At 36.9% G+C, this 17,496-nt stretch overlaps 4 protein-coding genes across 4 annotated transcripts; 3 read left to right on the top strand and 1 right to left on the bottom strand.

The window, feature by feature from the left end:
• The first annotated feature begins 5,246 nt into the window (after positions 1-5,246).
• Positions 5,247-10,097, top strand: LOC123322879 (histone H4-like). Its single transcript, XM_044910942.1, has 2 exons — positions 5,247-5,325; positions 9,752-10,097. Exons 1-2 carry the CDS (start codon positions 5,247-5,249, stop codon positions 10,045-10,047), a joined length of 375 nt encoding a protein of 124 aa, XP_044766877.1. The 3' UTR covers positions 10,048-10,097.
• Positions 10,098-11,651: 1,554 nt separating this feature from the next.
• Positions 11,652-12,044, bottom strand: LOC123319014 (histone H4). Its single transcript, XM_044905819.1, has one exon. The coding sequence runs from the start codon at positions 12,011-12,013 to the stop codon at positions 11,702-11,704; it is 312 nt and encodes a 103-aa protein (XP_044761754.1). The 5' UTR covers positions 12,014-12,044; the 3' UTR covers positions 11,652-11,701.
• Positions 12,045-12,266: 222 nt separating this feature from the next.
• On the top strand, positions 12,267-12,731 carry LOC123319068 (histone H3). The gene has a single exon (XM_044905918.1). It carries the CDS (start codon positions 12,273-12,275, stop codon positions 12,681-12,683), a length of 411 nt encoding a protein of 136 aa, XP_044761853.1. The 5' UTR covers positions 12,267-12,272; the 3' UTR covers positions 12,684-12,731.
• Positions 12,732-16,585: 3,854 nt separating this feature from the next.
• Positions 16,586-17,338, top strand: LOC123318814 (histone H1B-like). The gene has a single exon (XM_044905563.1). The coding sequence runs from the start codon at positions 16,611-16,613 to the stop codon at positions 17,274-17,276; it is 666 nt and encodes a 221-aa protein (XP_044761498.1). The 5' UTR covers positions 16,586-16,610; the 3' UTR covers positions 17,277-17,338.
• The last annotated feature ends 158 nt before the right edge of the window (positions 17,339-17,496 follow it).

The following is a 17,496-nucleotide window of genomic DNA, read 5'->3' as shown; positions in this document are numbered from 1 at the left end:
GAGCATGTTCCATACAATAGAGCCCCAAAATCCAACTGTGGTCGGATCAGCGATTTATATATCCCCAACAGTACTCCAGGTTGGGCACCCCACCAGGTTCCACATAATGTTCTCAGTATGTTACAGTTCTTCATTGCTTTACCGCAGACCTCATCTATTTGTTTTGTCCAATTGAGTTTTTGATCTAATGTTACTCCTAGATATTTTATCTCTTGTTTCCAGGGGATTTCTGTTTCTTCGATGGAGAACTTTGGTATTTGTTCAGGTATGGGTCTACGTGCAAATAACATTGCAGCACATTTTTCTGCACACATTTTGAGGTTTCTCTTTCCCAGCCATTCTCCTAGATTTTTTAAGGTTTTATCTAGATTTTCCCATATCTCTCCTATGTCCCATCCTGTACATTCTAAAAACAGATCATCAGCATACTGAAAAATCTTAACATTTCCCGCTGCGCACACCCCAACTTTCAAGAGATATACATTAAATAATGTAGGGCTAAGTAATGATCCCTGTATTAATCCTTCATGCGCTATCCAGGGTCCCTTTATGCTGTCTGCATCTTTATCATGAAAATGTAATTCCCGATAATTCATTAAAGCTATAATCAGATTTGCGATGTCTACTGGTATGCCGATATCATATAAATCATCCTTAAGAATATGTAGGTTCACATTATCATAAGCTGCTTTTATATCCAGCAAAATAATGATAGTGAATTTTCTCCGTATAAAGGATTCATAGATGCTGGAGCATGCCACCAAGAGATTGTCGTAAATAGATTTTCCTCGTCTAAAACCGAAACTGTAGGGATTATTTTTTTCTATATTTTCCTCTGTTATTTTTTCTATCCTGTGTTTTACTATTGACTCCAATATTTTCACTGAGCAGGGTGCCAACGAGATGGGTCGTAAATTGTCTACATTGTTGACGTCTTTACCTGGTTTGCCGAAAGGGAGTATCAAAAATTTCATTGAGGTATTTATAGTTTGTGGATTTACAAGTAGCTTGTTGAATATTTCCGCTAATTTTTCCCAAGCCATTATAGGTAGATTTCTGTACATTGGATATGTCAGCGAATTCATTCCAGGAGCAGAGTCTTTTTCCGGTATAAGTTTACGAATTTCCAATGGGGTGATCATAGGGGAAAGGTTGTTCTCTAGGTTAAAAGATATCAGGGGTGATTTATTTTCTGTTAGTTTGATCATTAATTTTTCCACGGTTTCAACCTCGGGTTGGTTATTGCAGGTATGTCCGTCTTTACTACCTTTGAATTTTTTTTTATGGTATTCCATGCTTTCTTGCTATTGTTGAAATTTATACTCTCAGTAAATTTTCTGAAACTATTCCTTTTTTCGGTTTTGATCATACGTTTGGTTCTGGCTTTCAATTCCTTTACTCTGATATAATTTTCCAAATTGGGTTCTCTTATATATTCCGCAAAGGCATCTTTTCGCTGGAGTATTGCCTTCGTCAGTTCATCAGTCCACCATATCGCAATCTTATGGTTATTGGTTTTTCTATCCATTTTGATGGGGATGCTTCTTTCCGCACATATCTTAATCATATCATCGAATTCACTTAAGTTGTTTATTTCATTCTCACTCATGAAATTGTTTATATTCGTTTGGAATTTAGGCCAATCAGCTTTGGAAGTTTTAAATTTTCTTGTAGAATAAAATTTTGTCGTTTTTATATTTGGTTCTTCTGAAAAATGTATGTGAATTGGGAAGTGGTCGCTTTGTCCTGTATCATGATTTACCATCCACGAAAACTTGTTGGCGAGATTAGTCGGTACAATAGTCAGGTCTGGTGCACTTTTCTTTTCATTTGGTTTCGTCAGTCTTGTCGCAGATCCATCATTTAGTATAATTATATCCCGATCTTCAGTTAGCTCTTGAATAATCCTACCATTGGGGTTTATGGACTCAGACCCCCACATGAAGTTTTGCGCATTCAGGTCTCCCATGATCACAAAAGGACCTGGGCTTGAATCTATTATTTTAATCAATATTTTCTTGTCTAATTTGGTATCTGGTGGGTTATATATGTTAATAAACCAGACCTTGTTTACTTCTACTATCTGAAATTGGAATTTTTTTGGCATATTTTGGATATTTATGTTTATAATTTTGAACTTTATATTTTCCTTGATTAAGAGGGCTATTCCTCCCCAACGGTCATATCTGTCATTTCTGATGATTTTATAATTTTTTATTTTAATTATTTTATCTTTATCAAGAAGGGTTTCAGTCAAGGCTATCATATCCGGCATAGACATTGTCAGCTTGCCCATAAGTTCGTTATAATTAGCTATTATTGATCTTATATTCCATTGTATAATAAACATATTGAATATATTTGAGACTAGTTAGGTAAATAAAATAATAAAGCGGTTTACATATACACATATATTTGTCGGTGGGCATGATATAATGAAGGGTTAATATTCTCCAATTTCATCCATAGATGTATCATCTATTTCTATTTTATACTCTGGAGGTTTATGTATTTGTACATCGTGAATAATTATTTTTCTCTCATTATTTATAATATTCTCTTCGAAATTTGAATAGTTCGATTGAGTTTCTATTTCATTTGTTGGATTAATATCATCTGAGTTTATAGATATATCCATTTCTGAGTTTTGGGTATTATAAATTTTTTCTCTATTATTCATGTTGTAATTTGGTTCATATTCGATCAGGCATTTTTTAATTTCATCTCTGTCATATGCTGGTTTTTGAGGAGCTATTCTTTTCCTAGGAGAAAAGGTGGTAATTCTGTGGGGTTCATTTGTTTTATTATCTGAATGTTTTTTTGATGCCTTTGTTTCGTCCGCATATGATATTCTGTTAACTGTTACCGGGAGTGTTTTGATGTTATTTTCCTGCATGCACTCGTACCTATATTGAAATTTTTTCGTTTTCGAAGCATGAGGTTCGCTTCATAAAAGGTATATTTATATACTGCCATAGCTTCTTTAATCAATTTTTGATGTTCGTATTCCGGGCAGGTTCGTTCCATCGCCGTATGCCCTTCTCCACAAAATATACATTTTGTTTCATTAGGGCAGTTTACATATTCATGATCCTCACCACAATTTCTGCATCTCCTACTACTTTTACATAAATGTGCCGTATGTCCGAAACGTAGGCAATTAAAGCATTGTATAACAGGATACACGTATTGCGAGACTTCTAAAAAATTATGGTATAATGTTATATATTTAGGTAATGTAGTACTTCTAAACGTAATTACGCAAGATTTAGTCTTTTTGTATTGTACTTCGCCATCGATTATAATTCTTTTCTTTAGTCTTCGAACATTAATTATTTCGTAATCGGATTTTCCAAAATCTATAATTTCTTGTTCATCTATATCTACATCTATTCCCGAAATGATACCCCTGACTGTTAAATATACTGCAGGGATGTATACATTATAAGCTGGAAAAGTATTATTTGATACAAACTTGTTTGCATCTTCGGCCGTGGAAAACTCTATTCCTATTCTATTTCTACCTTTTTTGGATATTTTATTTATTCTTAATTCAAAGTTGTTATTTTCGAAAAAAATTTTTCCTTTAGTCAATGGGTTTAGATTTCCCACGTTACCAATCTTACTTTCTACAAAAACAACATATGGTCCCTTCATTAACTCCGTATTTGAATATGTGTTTATTTTCGTTCGCATCTTTTTTCAATGTTAAAGATTGTGATAATATGTCGACTTGAGTATTCAACTCGCTGTCTTCGTTCAAAATTGCCTGTTTTTTCAGTTCATCTAATTCATTTTTAAGTATTATTAAATCTGCGAAAGAAAATTGCTCACTATTTTCCTGTATATTCTCCAATGTTTTTATCGATTTCGGAGTAATTGCCGTTTTTATCCGGGGATAAATCCCCGGACTATTATTTGCCATTTTTATCCCTTTCTACTGATGTTTTTTCCTTTTTCATCAACTCTCAAAAAGAAGTGTACTTCACGTACAGTTTTAAATAGGTATATAAGAAAGAAAAAAATATACAAGAAAAACCCCAAAAACAAATGAAAAATAACTTAAAGTATCCCAATGAAACCTTAAATCAAAAAGTAATAATTCGACACCTGTTTTTGAACTATCTCACCACCTTGCAATAGGGGAAATAACACGCCACCAGGAAGAATCGAAATTGGTTAGGTCCGCACCGATCCGCTCTCCGCACCGAACTCCGACATTATTAGTTCTTTGATTTAAGAAACATAGAAACCTTAGCAATAATTACATATTAACTCACCTTCCTAGATTACGGGGATAACTATGCAATTTTTGGCATTTTGCTATCATGGAATATTGTCTTCAAATTGTCAAAATAACTCCAGAACTAACTAACAGATAACTAAGTCAACCCCGAAACTTGGAATAAACAGAAAAGAATTGAAAATCATGCAAATTTACACATGTCATGTCAAAATTATCAAATGACGCATGTGACAACTACGAAATGTTTCCTACTGGGGCGAGCTCTACAAATCAAAGATAATACACACCGTTTTCTCTCTCACTATGCTGTATCTTGGTGTGTAATATCTTTGCTACAAATGCTTTCCCATAATTGAACGAAGAGAGACTTATGGAAGATACATAGACATAGAGACATGGACTGAGCAATGCCAGCATGAAATTGGCTATTTATTAGAAAGAGAGAAAAGCTCGTCGGGACATACCTTTCTCTTTTTTGTTCACATAGAGGTGAGTGTAGACCAATCAAAATTCTAGAAAAAGACAACTGCATTCCCGACGTGTTTTTCTCTCTGTCACTTTTTTTGACCGTATTTCATGCATAGATATAAAGGGAAGGCACAGTCCATGTCTCTATGTCTATGGGAAGATAACACAAGAGAGAGAGAGATGCACGAATTCCTTAAAATGGGACAGATTTCACTGCCAAGTTAACCAGGAGCGACTAGAAACAAAAGATATTACACACCAAGATAGAGCATAGTGAGAGAGGAAACGTCCTCGAAAAAAGATAGCTTATATTATATTTCATTTATATTTTGATCAAAACCAAAACAATGAACCAAATGCAACGATTGGTTGAAGGAATCGTTTTTTCCGAAGCTATCCGAATGATGCCGAATTGGCAGGGCCGTCGCTAGGGGGTAGGCAGGGTAGGCGGCCGCCTAAGGCGCTAGGATTTAGGGGCGGCATTTTGAGCTTAGACATGAAAAAAATCAACTTATGTACCGAATGAAAATAAATGCAGTTCAGTCAGCAACAACAGGAATACCAAGAAATATATTTAGGCGCGGACTCATTGGTGAACGCAATATGCAGGGGTAATAAAAAAACCATCAAAGGTGCCGCATTCGCATTCTTCTCATAAATATCCCAGACAGCCTATACGGTCCGCACTGTAGTGGCCACTTTTAAGAGTTATTTATGTTATAATATAACTTATCGAAGTTTTCGGCTTCGCTTTGATAAATATGGCCGACTACTGTTGGGTTTTTGGGGCGGCTTCATTCACATTTCCGAAATTATTTTCATTTTCAATTCTCCAATCAGAATACAGAAAGTTGATTCCGGGGTGGAGTGTGAAAGACTTCAGGAAGTATTTTATTTACATATGAATATTCAGTATTCCTACGAAAAGAAACGAAAAGTTCAGAGTTCATTCCTGAATCAATCAATTATATTATTTATTGCTTGTGCAAAATAAGTTATCAATTTGAAAAGTTCTGTAACTCGGTATTTTTCAAGCATTGTTTCGGCACCGGGTAACAGGATAAAAATTTATAGAAAATCCTCATCTATGTATTCAATATTTTATATTCGTAATATCTTCAAAACTCAGAGGGTCCAGGGAATACTTTTGGGCCCTATATGGTTTGAAGAAAAATATAGTTCGTTAATTTTTAGAATTTAATATGAATGTTTTCAATTTCACTATGGCATTTTGTTTTTCGGCGAAATCCTTGAGTTTTTTGCCATTTCTATTCTCTGTTATGATGGGAATTTACAGTTGAAATCTGCGATGCAGATTTCCGGGTTTGTTCCTTCCAACATGTTGTTTATCTCTTCTTCCAATAAATTGTTTTGTGATGGCTTATATGCCGAGGTAATTTCGACTCTTTGACGATTTAATTCGGCAACAATCGTCACTTTTTCTGTTTTTCCTTGTGTTTCGTCGGATCTACTTTTGAAGTAGTGTTTCAGATCTGTTCTCACCAATATTGCTACTCCTCCTCCGGTGTTTGTAATTCTGTCACATCTATATGTTTCATAATTCATGAAATTCAGTCGTCTGTTCCGATTTATTCTTGTTTCCTATAGGGCTATAATATCAGGTTGTCTCTCTGATATTATTTCTTCTATCTCGGTTTTCCGAGTGTTGATCCCGTTTATGTTCCACGAGATTATCTCGAGGGATTTCTTCCTAATATCCGTAATGTCCATTAATTCAGTTTACTGAATAATGCTTGGAGTTTCTTTTCCATTTTCCTCTCAATTTTCAACATTATCTTCTTGAAAATTTTCTCCGTGAAGATATCTAAATCATCGGCTGATTCAGATATCTTTTTCTTCTCCTGTTGACTGTTTACAGCCTGTTTTATTGGAGGCTTCTTCTGTTCTTCTTTTTGACGAAACAAATGACTGGTGCATAAAGTGGAAAATCAAGCTCAATGGACAAAAGAGCCAAGCAATATTACTACAGAAGAGAAGACTGCGACCCACAACGAAACTGGAAGTTGACGGCGAAGAAATCGACTGGAAAAATGAAGCCAAATGTTAAGGAATAACGCTTGACAAAGGACTTACTTGGAAAAGTCATATCAAACAAGCAATCGACAAAACGAAAGCAGCGATGAATAGACTCTATCCTCTGATAGGAAGAAGAAGCCACATGTCTAACGAGACAAAATTGAAGATAATAATCAAAGCCGTTGCTAGGCCTCAACTGACTGATGGATCAGTTGCCTGGGGTTTCGCGGCAAAGAGCCATATCAAACGAATTCAGGCCACTGAAAACAAGCTGCTTCGATGCAGCTCAACCTCAAAATAATCTCGTGGAACATAAACGGGATCAACACACGGAAGGCCGAGATAGAACAAATAATATCAGAAAGACAACCTGATATTATAGCCCTACAGGAAACAAGAATAAACCGGAACAGACGACTGAATTTCATGAATTATGAAACATATAGATGTGACAGAATTACAAACACCGGAGGAGGAGTAGCAATATTGGTGAGAACAGATCTGAAACACTACTTTAAAAGTAGATCCGACGAAACACAAGGAGAAACAGAAAAAGTGACGATTGTTGCCGAATTAAATCGGCAAAGAGTCGAAATAACCTCGGCATATAAGCCACCACAAAATAATCTATTGGAAGAAGAGATAACAACATGTTGGAAGGATCAAACCCGAAAATCTCCATCGGAGATTTCAACTGTAAATCCCCATTATGGAACAGCATAACAGAAAATAGAAATGGCAAAAAACTCAAGGATTTCGCCGAAAAACAAAATGCCATAGTGATTGGACCAGAGCTACCGACATATCTTGCTTTTGGTAGAGGAATACCATATGTAATAGATATCGCGATATTGAAAAATATAACTCAAGAATTCTCGATTGAAACTTTGGAAGATGGAACCTCAAACCACAACCCCGTCGAATTGACAATTGGAGAAGAACAAAGAGAAAAACTGATGGAAATAAGAGAATACATCAATTGGGCTAAATACAGCCATTTAATACAATCGGAAATAACAGAAATTCCAACAATAAGCACTCCAGACGATCTGGAATGTGCGGTTGATAAACTGGAAGAGATTATATTGAAAGCTTACGAAAAAAGCACGAGAAGAGTGAAGAGACCAGCACCAAGTCATCCGCATGGCGATACGCCTAAAGAAGTAAAAGATCTTATACAAGAAAATCGAAAACTCAGAAGAATATATAGGATGAATAAAAATGATCTGAATAGAAGGAACCTCAACCGACATAGCCAAGTTCTGAAAAATGCCCTGAAAGATCTAAGAACAAGCAGATGGAACAAAAGGGTTCAAGAACTGAATACAATCGATCATTCTGCACGGAGAATGCAAAAAAGCCTACGAGGAGAAAAGACTAAAATCCCACCCCTACACGGAGAAAGGGGAATGGAGTATACCAATACTGATAAGGCAGATGCATTGGCGGACTCGATCGAACGAGAATCGAGAATAAATTACAGGATAGACGACGATAATGAAGATTTGGAAGAACTGGTTGAAGAAAATGATGAAGAAATGGATGAATTACCAGCGACTGCTGAAATAGACAAGCCAACATAGCCAAATGAAATCAGGGAAATAATTAGAAGTTTGAAGAAGAGGAAAGCTCCCGGAAGCGATAAAATAACGAATGTTATGTTAAAGAAATTACCTAGAAAAGGTATAGCCGCTCTAACAAATATCGCGAATGGAATTATGAGGACAGAACACTACCCAGAAAAATGGAAAACAGCAGAAGTCATAGTATTCAATAAACCATTCAAAGAGGAGAAGTTTCCACAAAACTACAGACCGATAAGTCTACTGTCGGCGTTAGGAAAAGTAGTAGAAAGAATTATCGCCACGAGGCTAAATGAGGAAACCGAAAATCTGAAACTAATACCACCAGAACAGTTCGGATTCAGAAGAGAGCATTCAACAGAACAACAATTATTAAGGCTCACAGAGTACATAACAGAGGGATTCCAAAATAAACAAGCTACAGGTCTTGTATGGCATGAAGGATTAATATATAAGATGAGATGTGCTGGATATTCGATCAAAATATGCATAAGAATGCTCCTCAACAAGAGATATAAAGGCTGGAGTACCCCAAGGATCAGTACTTGGTCCACTTCGGTACAACATATACATCCACGATATTCCGAAAAATCCAAGAACCATGCTAACGTTATATGCTGACGACACAGGCATAGCAACTCGACACCGCAACCCAGAAGTAATAGAACGAGTTCTACAAGAGACGATTGACGAAACAAATGACTGGTGCATAAAGTGGAAAATCAAGCTCAATGGACAAAAGAGCCAAGCAATATTACTACAGAAGAGAAGACTGCGACCCACAACGAAACTGAATGTTGACGGCGAAGAAATCGACTGGAAAAATGAAGCCAAATATTTAGGAATAACGCTTGACAAAGGACTTACTTGGAAAAGTCATATCAAACAAGCAATCGACAAAACGAAAGCAGCGATGAATAGACTCTATCCTCTAATAGGAAGAAGAAGCCACATGTCGAAAGAGACAAAATTGAAGATAATCAAAGCCGTTGCTGGGCCTCAACTGACTTATGGATCAGTTGAATCAAGAACTCAGGAGACTAGTGGACTACGACCCAGAGGAAGACAAAAGGAGAATGCGAATTTACCGAAGGAGACCAAGAGATCAATTAAAAAGAGATTAAAATAACAACAGAAACTTATTGAAAAATTCAATAAAGTGTTAATCCAATAGAGGTTAAACACATAAATCCCAGCACGATAGTGTGCGAGAAGAAAACCGACCAAGAGATGAACGGTTTATAGGCAAATGCCCGGAACCAAAATTCAAGAAGCAGTTGAGGGTTTTTAGTGGGTCTCGAGCTCAGGAGAGTGGGAACCCCACACTGTTCCCCCTCAGGAGATGAGGGTGGTTCGTCTGTCTTGCAGATTTTCCCCCTGCTACACCAAAAAAAAAGAAAAAAAAAACGAGGTAAAGTTGGTAAAGGTTTGGGCGGCAAAGGTGGAGCCAAGCGTCATAGGAAAGTACTACGAGACAACATCCAAGGTATCACCAAACCCGCTATCAGGAGATTGGCTAGGCCTGGAGGTGTCAAGCGTATTTCTGGTATCATTTACGAAGAAACTCGTGGAGTGTTGAAGGTGTTCCTGGAAAATGTAATCAGGGACTCTGTCACATATACCGAACATGCAAAGAGAAGAACTGTTACCGCCATGGACGTTGTATATGCCCTCGAACGTCAAGGACGTACATTGTACGGTTTCGGCGGTTGAATGAGTCATTATTCAGGTTGTAGTATAAACGGTCCTTCTCAGGACCACAACGATATAATGTTCGTTTTGTCCAATATCAATGTCGATTGCTAATAAATACTTCGGACTAAGTTCTTGAGGATATGTACGTATTCTTTTACTATGATCACTAAGCCCGGTTAAGAAGAGAATCCTTCTTGGATTCTGTGGCCAAACCCTTCGTCCATCCTCAAGATAAAAATTTTTTAAATAGTTCCGATCTGAGACTCCAGGACGAGAAACCTATAAAACAATTGAAACCTCGGTACCCGCCGAGGTAGTCCTTTTCTGAGAAAAGGTGTTAGCCGGACGATTCCAAAGTGTGCTTGGACTCGCCCATTCATGTTCGGTGATAAAAACCTCTATAGAAGATCTACAAATCCACAAAGTTCGTGTGCTGAATGATATTTAATACAAATAATATAGTGCAGAAAACCCTCATTTTTTTCGTCTATTAATAATTCTATTTGATATCACATTTGTGCGCTTCGTTCCACCACTAAAATATAGCATATTTTCGAACCGAACAAATTCGTAAACGAGATTGTTACCTGAAGTGTCGAAGTTCATTTTCTGTAGGCGGTACTGAGCCAAGAGCCAACCCTTATCTTAACAACTTTCGGCGAAAATAGTCGTTTTTCAATATCTACCTTTCGCAGAATTCATTCGCTGAGTTAAAATGTCTCTGAGTAGTGAAGAGAAACGACTTTTGCTTAGTAAAAAGCAACGAAAGGTTTACATTGAACGAATTGGGTGGATTCTAAATGCGGCGATCATTGCAGAAAGTGATCGAACAAAAACCCTGGAGTCTACCTTCAAAGCCTTCGATAGTATACAATTCAAGATTGCCAACCAATTATGCGGAGCGGAGCAATTAGTCCCTAGAAACCGAAAATAAACTGCAGGCGAAGATTGAGGAAATACATTTTGATATACAGACAATTCATAGCGAAAAACGACTATTTTCGCAGAAGGTTGTTAAGATAAGGGTTGGCTCAGTACCGCTTACAGAAAATGAACTTCGACACTTCAGGTAACAATCTCGTTTACGAATTTGTTCGGTTCATATATGCTATATTTTAGTGGTGGAACAAAGCGCACAAATGAGATATCAAATAGAATTTTTAATTCGGCCACGAAGGACCATTAATGAAGGCGCTGGACACACGCCAAATAATTCAATTAACCAAAAAAATGAGGGTTTTCTGCACTATATTATTTGTATTAAATATCATTCAGCACACGAACTTTGTGGATTTGTAGATCTTCTATAGAGGTTATTATCACCGAACATGAATGAGCGAGTCCAAGCACACTTTGGAATCGTCCGGCAAACACTTTTTCTCAGGAAAGGATTACCTCGGCGGTTACCGAGGTTTCAAGTCCTCGAGTCTCAGATCGGAACTACTTAAAAAAATTTTATCTTGAGGATGGACGGAGGGTTTGGCCACAGAATCCAAGAAGGATTCTCTTCTTATCCGGGCTTAGTGATCATAGTGTAATAATACGTACATATCCTCAAGAATTTAGTACGAAGTATTTATTAGCAATCGACATTGATATTGGATAAAACAAACATTAAATGGTTGTGGTCCTGAGAAGGACCGTTTATACTACAACCTGAATAATGACTCATTCAACCGCCGAAACCGTACAATGTACGTCCTTGACGTTTGAGGGCATATACAACGTCCATGGCGGTAACAGTTTTTCTCTTTGCATGTTCGGTATATGTGACAGCGTCCCTGATTACATTTTCCAGGAACACCTTCAACACTCCACGAGTTTCTTCGTAAATGAGACCAGAAATACGCTTGACACCTCCACGCCTAGCCAATCTCCTGATAGCGGGTTTGGTGATACCTTGGATATTATCTCGGAGTACTTTCCTATGACGCTTGGCTCCACCTTTGCCCAAACCTTTACCACCTTTACCTCGTCCGGTCATGTCTGTAGAACGTTAGAAAGGGTCGAAGTAGAAAGTCAATACGTAAGCGAAAACAGAATAAGAGCAACGTAGTCTCTGACCAGTATTTATAAACTACAGCCGCCCCACCACAGTAATTCCGTAGCATCCAATAGATTTTCAGATACGCATTGGAACGGCAACGTAGTCTATAAATATGGGCCGACGGTGGTGGGGACGCATAGAATTGTTCAGATTGCGTCGCGGACCTGTTCGTGTAGAGGAATTACTAACATTCATTATGGCTCGTACTAAGCAGACTGCTAGAAAGTCGACCGGGGGTAAGGCTCCGCGGAAACAATTAGCCACCAAGGCTGCACGTAAAAGTGCTCCAGCCACAGGCGGTGTGAAGAAACCTCACCGTTACCGTCCGGGTACCGTTGCTTTACGTGAAATACGACGATATCAGAAGAGTACAGAGTTGTTGATCCGTAAGTTGCCTTTCCAGAGGTTGGTACGTGAGATCGCTCAGGATTTCAAAACTGATCTCAGATTTCAAAGTTCCGCCGTAATGGCACTTCAAGAAGCTAGCGAAGCTTATTTGGTTGGACTCTTCGAGGATACAAACTTGTGTGCGATCCACGCCAAAAGAGTAACTATCATGCCGAAGGACATTCAACTTGCTAGACGTATCAGGGGTGAACGTGCCTAAATTTCGATTCGGGAATCTTGCATATCGGTTCTTTTCAGAACCACAAAATTCTATTAGACTTTTTTACTCGTACGATACTTCGATCGCCTCGGTTATACAGTTCGGTACGAAACTGACACTGAACGGAAAAGGGAATTTTTGGTAAGATTTCTTAATGTTGCGTAGTCACATCAGAATCCTTCATCAGACGAATTCTTAAAAATTTTCCGAATTGTAGTTTGCCGATTCTGCAAATTATAAAACCACCAACTGTTTGATCAATTCGTGTTGAAATGGTTTCCCATTTTAGGTCCCTATAAATCTGTCTATTCCTGACAATCTACTCACTATAAATTTGTACTCTCATGATACATTCTCACGTTCATTCATCTTACTCGATATACATGTTGGCTCTCAGCCTTCTGCACCTCTTGAAACCAACGTTTAGTGGTTATCTCAGTACTCTCGTTTTGCACTTCTCATAATTCATCAATTGTATCTTCTGTTTTTCCGATGGACGTTCTAATCGTGCTCACTTGTAAGCAGTTCGTCTCTGTAAATGTTGCTCAATGATAAATATCATGTATATTAATAATACTATTCTTTTCTCATTTTAACTTGTACGATTCATTCACTGCTCCTACTCGCATCATAACTATTGATCAGACTTATACAATGTAGTTTCACCTCTTGGCCTATTTCACTAGACCTGGACTGGACTGGCAGATGAACAGCAACTTCGAAAATTTTAACGAATTAAAATTCCGATAATACATACGCGTATTGAATCTACACAAACTTCACAGACGGAATCAAAAATTCCGTAGCAGCTGTGCTAGTGGGCACTTTCACTTCTACTTTCACTTTTACAGCACTATGAAAATAATGCTCTGCTATGTAGAGAACAAGATCTATTGAAGAGATGATTACATAATTTATCAAAAAAAAATTTTGATTCCTCCTTTTCAGTCATTCGGTTATTCACATTTTATTCATATATTTGACATCACTACACTACTCACGGAGAGACAGGGTTTTTTTACTGAGGTTTTTCCCTAAGCTCTTGTATCATACTCCAAATTGTATGGTACCCCGTTGCACTAACCTTTGCTAAAACTCGTACATATGCTATATTGTTTGATAGCTAAAAATGTATTGCTGACATTCAAAAGATAAAATATGTATTAGACTGATTCAAAAAAATCGACATTCTTTTTTTTCGAGAAACACACTACTTATTATCTTCAGGACATTGAAAAATGACGTTTTTGAAAATATTATCCGAAAATATTATTATTTAGAGGTCGCTCATCGAGGATTTCTATTTTCCCTACTAATAGCAGGGGAAAAAAATTTGTTTCTAGTTAAAAAATTCCAGTTCGCAAAACAATGGACGGATTTCGTTGAGCGATATATTTTTATGTAGGGAATCAGGTGCTCTACAAAAACTGTCCCATACAATTTTTCCATAAAACGGCTTTTCGAAAAGTTATTAGAGCTTGAAATGAAATCTTTGTCGAAGTAGCTGTTTTTACTCGGATATCGGGGAGAAATTATTGGAATTTACTTTGAAAATCAGAAAATAGTTCTGGAAAGATACAATTAATATGATTCTATGTAGATTCAAATAATTTATGACATCCTCAAATAGTCAACCTCAACAATTGTTAGAGAGTTAGAAATTTATACTCTTCAGAATCAAATTATTCAGCATCTCCTATTTCTCATTCATTTGGGTCAGAAAGAATGAATGGTTTTATGCTCTCTTTCAGATTAGTGTTGTTCTTAAACCCGGTACTTGTCTTCAGTTTCAGTCATAATACAATTTTTTGTATTCATTATTTTTATAAACCCAAAATGGCCGCTGTCACAAAAGAGTGAACTTCAACAATTTTTCAACAAATATCTCGATATTTGTGGAATTGGTAGGTTTAATGATATTAGAAATAAGTCGCATATAGAAAGCATTCATTCGGTTGTGAGAAATAATATTGGTGTTGGTATATTCAACATCTATAATAGATAATATGTTCTAAACAGATAATTTCAATTTTTTTTTGTTGCAATCCGGAAAACGATGACGATGTTCGTTGATCAATTGTAAAAGAAACTGTAACTGTTAATTCTTCATTCTTCTTTTAGTAGTTATTACATTCTTCAATTAAACCAATAACTCGCTCCGTTAAATCGTTAACAACAGAAAGATCCTATCATTTATATGTTACTTTCACTACGTAATGTCTTCTCCAATGAAATCATATAGCGAGAATTTTGTAAATGCGGCCATTTTGGGTTTGCAAAAATAATGAATACACAAAATTGTATTATGGATGAAACTGAAGACAAGTACCGAGTTTAAGATCAAACACTAATCTGAAAGAGGGCACAAAACCAATCATTCTTTCTGACCCAAGTGAATGAGAAAAAAGAGATGCTAAATAATTTGATTCTGAAGAGTATGAAACACTAACTCCCTAACAATTGTTGAGGTTGACAATTTGGGGATGTCATGAATGATTTAAATCTGAATAAAATCATATCAATTGTAACTTTCGAGAACGATTTCCTGATTTTCAAAGTAAATTCCAATAACTGCTTCCCGATATCCGAGTAAAAACAGCTACTTCGACAAAAATTTAATTTCAAGCTCTAATAACTTTTCGAAAAGCCGTTTTATGCAAAAATTTTATGGGGCAGTTTTTGTAGACCACTAAACTCCCTACATAAAAATATATCGCTCAATGGTATCCGTCCATTGGTTTGCGAACTGGAATTTTTTAACTAGAAATAAATTATTTTCCCCTGCTATTAGTAGGGAAAATAGAAATCCTCGAAGAGCGACCTCTAAATAATAAGATTTTTGGCTAATATCTTCACAGACGTTTTTTTTCGATGCCCTGAAGATAATAAGGGGTGTGTTTGCCGAAAAAAAAGAAAGTCGATTTTTTTGAATCAGTCTAAATATATATAAATATATATTCATATATTAGTTTTTATATTTTTGACCACTTTTTCCACAACCTTTTCTTTGTTTTTTGAGTCCATCTGAATGTAATGATTACCTTTTGTTGTAGCCTGATGAAGGAAATAAAATTTCCGAAACGTCGCTGAGAGAATAGTTGTTTTGATTTGTTCCTTGTGCCAATATTCACCTTTAATGAAATTCTCTTGATGGTTTCCACCTTTTATATCTTCTTTCCAACCTTGATTTCTTTGGCATCTTTTGTTGAAATTTCCTGAAGTTTTGTTTAGGGCTGGTTTCGGAGAGGTTTAGTGTGGGCGTTCAATCCTAGAATCTCATATTTATAGTTTTCGAATTCAGTTCAATACTCTCTGATAGAAATTCAGTGGCCGATTAGACAAAGTATGAGATATATTTCCGAGGAACTGTTAGATCAATTCGAGCCAAATCTTGAAACTATACGAAGTTTTGGAATTGAGACACATACGTTGAATTTCAGTCGATACTATGATAGAAATTCAGTTTTCAGTGGTCGATTCGACAAAGTATTAGAAAATTTCGCTACTTCCAGTAAAAATGCGGATTTTGATGGTCGATTCTGATGGTCAATGAATAAAAGAATAAGTTCTATTCATCATGAGCTGTTCGATCAAGGAGAATCAAATTTCGAAATAATAACTAATGATAAGAATATCCAGGAACCATGACAAGAGCGACTTTGGCAAGTCTGGGAAGAATCATTTCGGTCCGTCAAAAATGATATATCGGCCTATTTCCCATATCGCATTCGTCCGAAATACGATGCAATGATGAACCCAATAATTGGTACAAATAAAAAGTTTTAAATTCCGTGAGATTACGCAGTAAACTTGCAATTTCAAGTCCTTAGCAATAATTTACGAGCCAATCGCCCGTCAAATTTCCGTCAACTTCGGTAATATGGATCCCACTATCGGAAGTAATCCAAACCCAAAGTGCTTAACACAATGTCATTATCAACCTCCGAGTCTGAAGTGCGACAGGCAACTACGCCTGCTAGTGCTGTTGGTAAGACGCTTAAAAAAGCCGAGAAAAAAACCTCAGCAAAGTCTAAACATGTCAAACCCAGCCATCCTCCAACTTCCGATATGGTTAACAGTGCCATCAAAGGATTGAAAGAAAGGAGCGGGTCCTCGTTGCAAGCTATCAAGAAATACATCGGTTCGAATTACAAGGTCGATTCTGAAAAACTTGCACCGTTCATAAGAAAATATCTGAAGTCCGCTGTACAGTCCGGTTCCCTGATTCAGACCAAAGGAAAAGGAGCGTCTGGTTCTTTCAAATTGGCCGCTGGCGGATCTACAACAAACGCGTCGAAGAAGGTTACGAAAAAATTGGTCAAGTCGGCCGATGGAGCAAATAAGAATGCGTCATCTACAACGGCAGCCGAGAAGAAGAACAAATCCCCTGCCAGGTCTACAACTACAGTGAGTAAGTCGAAAAAGAGAGCGGCAATTGCTACAGAAAAAAAGAAGCCAAAATTAACGAAATCTCCCTCGAAAGCTAAGAAGGCAATCAAATCGCCGACGAAGAAGCCCAAAGCACCGAAACCAAAAACGGTCAAATCAGTAACGGCTCCGAAGAAAGTAACGTCTCCCAAAAAGAAAAAGTAAAACGTATATAATTTTGGAAGGATAAACATTTTAAACCGGCCCTTTTCAGGGCCTCTACAATTTTCTATCAAATATTACTTTTATAGATTTTCACTCGCTAGAGAAACGATGTCAGAAAAGATGTTTCCATCGAACACGGTAGGTAATTTTTTTCGGAAAATGTAAATATTTTTGAAAATGCTATCACATAAGTCCCGAATTCTGAAAATCACTTGACGGT

The sequence above is a fragment of the Coccinella septempunctata genome, chromosome 1 (genome assembly GCF_907165205.1).
Source record: "Coccinella septempunctata chromosome 1, icCocSept1.1, whole genome shotgun sequence".
Lineage (NCBI taxonomy): Eukaryota > Metazoa > Arthropoda > Insecta > Coleoptera > Coccinellidae > Coccinella > Coccinella septempunctata.
This window is presented reverse-complemented; position numbering and strand designations above follow the sequence as displayed.

Bases quoted from the DNA above. Each gene is read 5' to 3' on its own strand.
- LOC123318814 (XM_044905563.1), top strand. From the start codon at position 16,611: ATGTCATTATCAACCTCCGAGTCTGAAGTGCGACAGGCAACTACGCCT.
- LOC123319068 (XM_044905918.1), top strand. From the start codon at position 12,273: ATGGCTCGTACTAAGCAGACTGCTAGAAAGTCGACCGGGGGTAAGGCT.
- LOC123322879 (XM_044910942.1), top strand. From the start codon at position 5,247: ATGCAGTTCAGTCAGCAACAACAGGAATACCAAGAAATATATTTAGGC. The intron at 5,326-9,751 runs GTAATAAAAAAA...AACGAGGTAAAG, and splicing joins GGTGAACGCAATATGCAGGG to TTGGTAAAGGTTTGGGCGGC.
- LOC123319014 (XM_044905819.1), bottom strand. From the start codon at position 12,013: ATGACCGGACGAGGTAAAGGTGGTAAAGGTTTGGGCAAAGGTGGAGCC.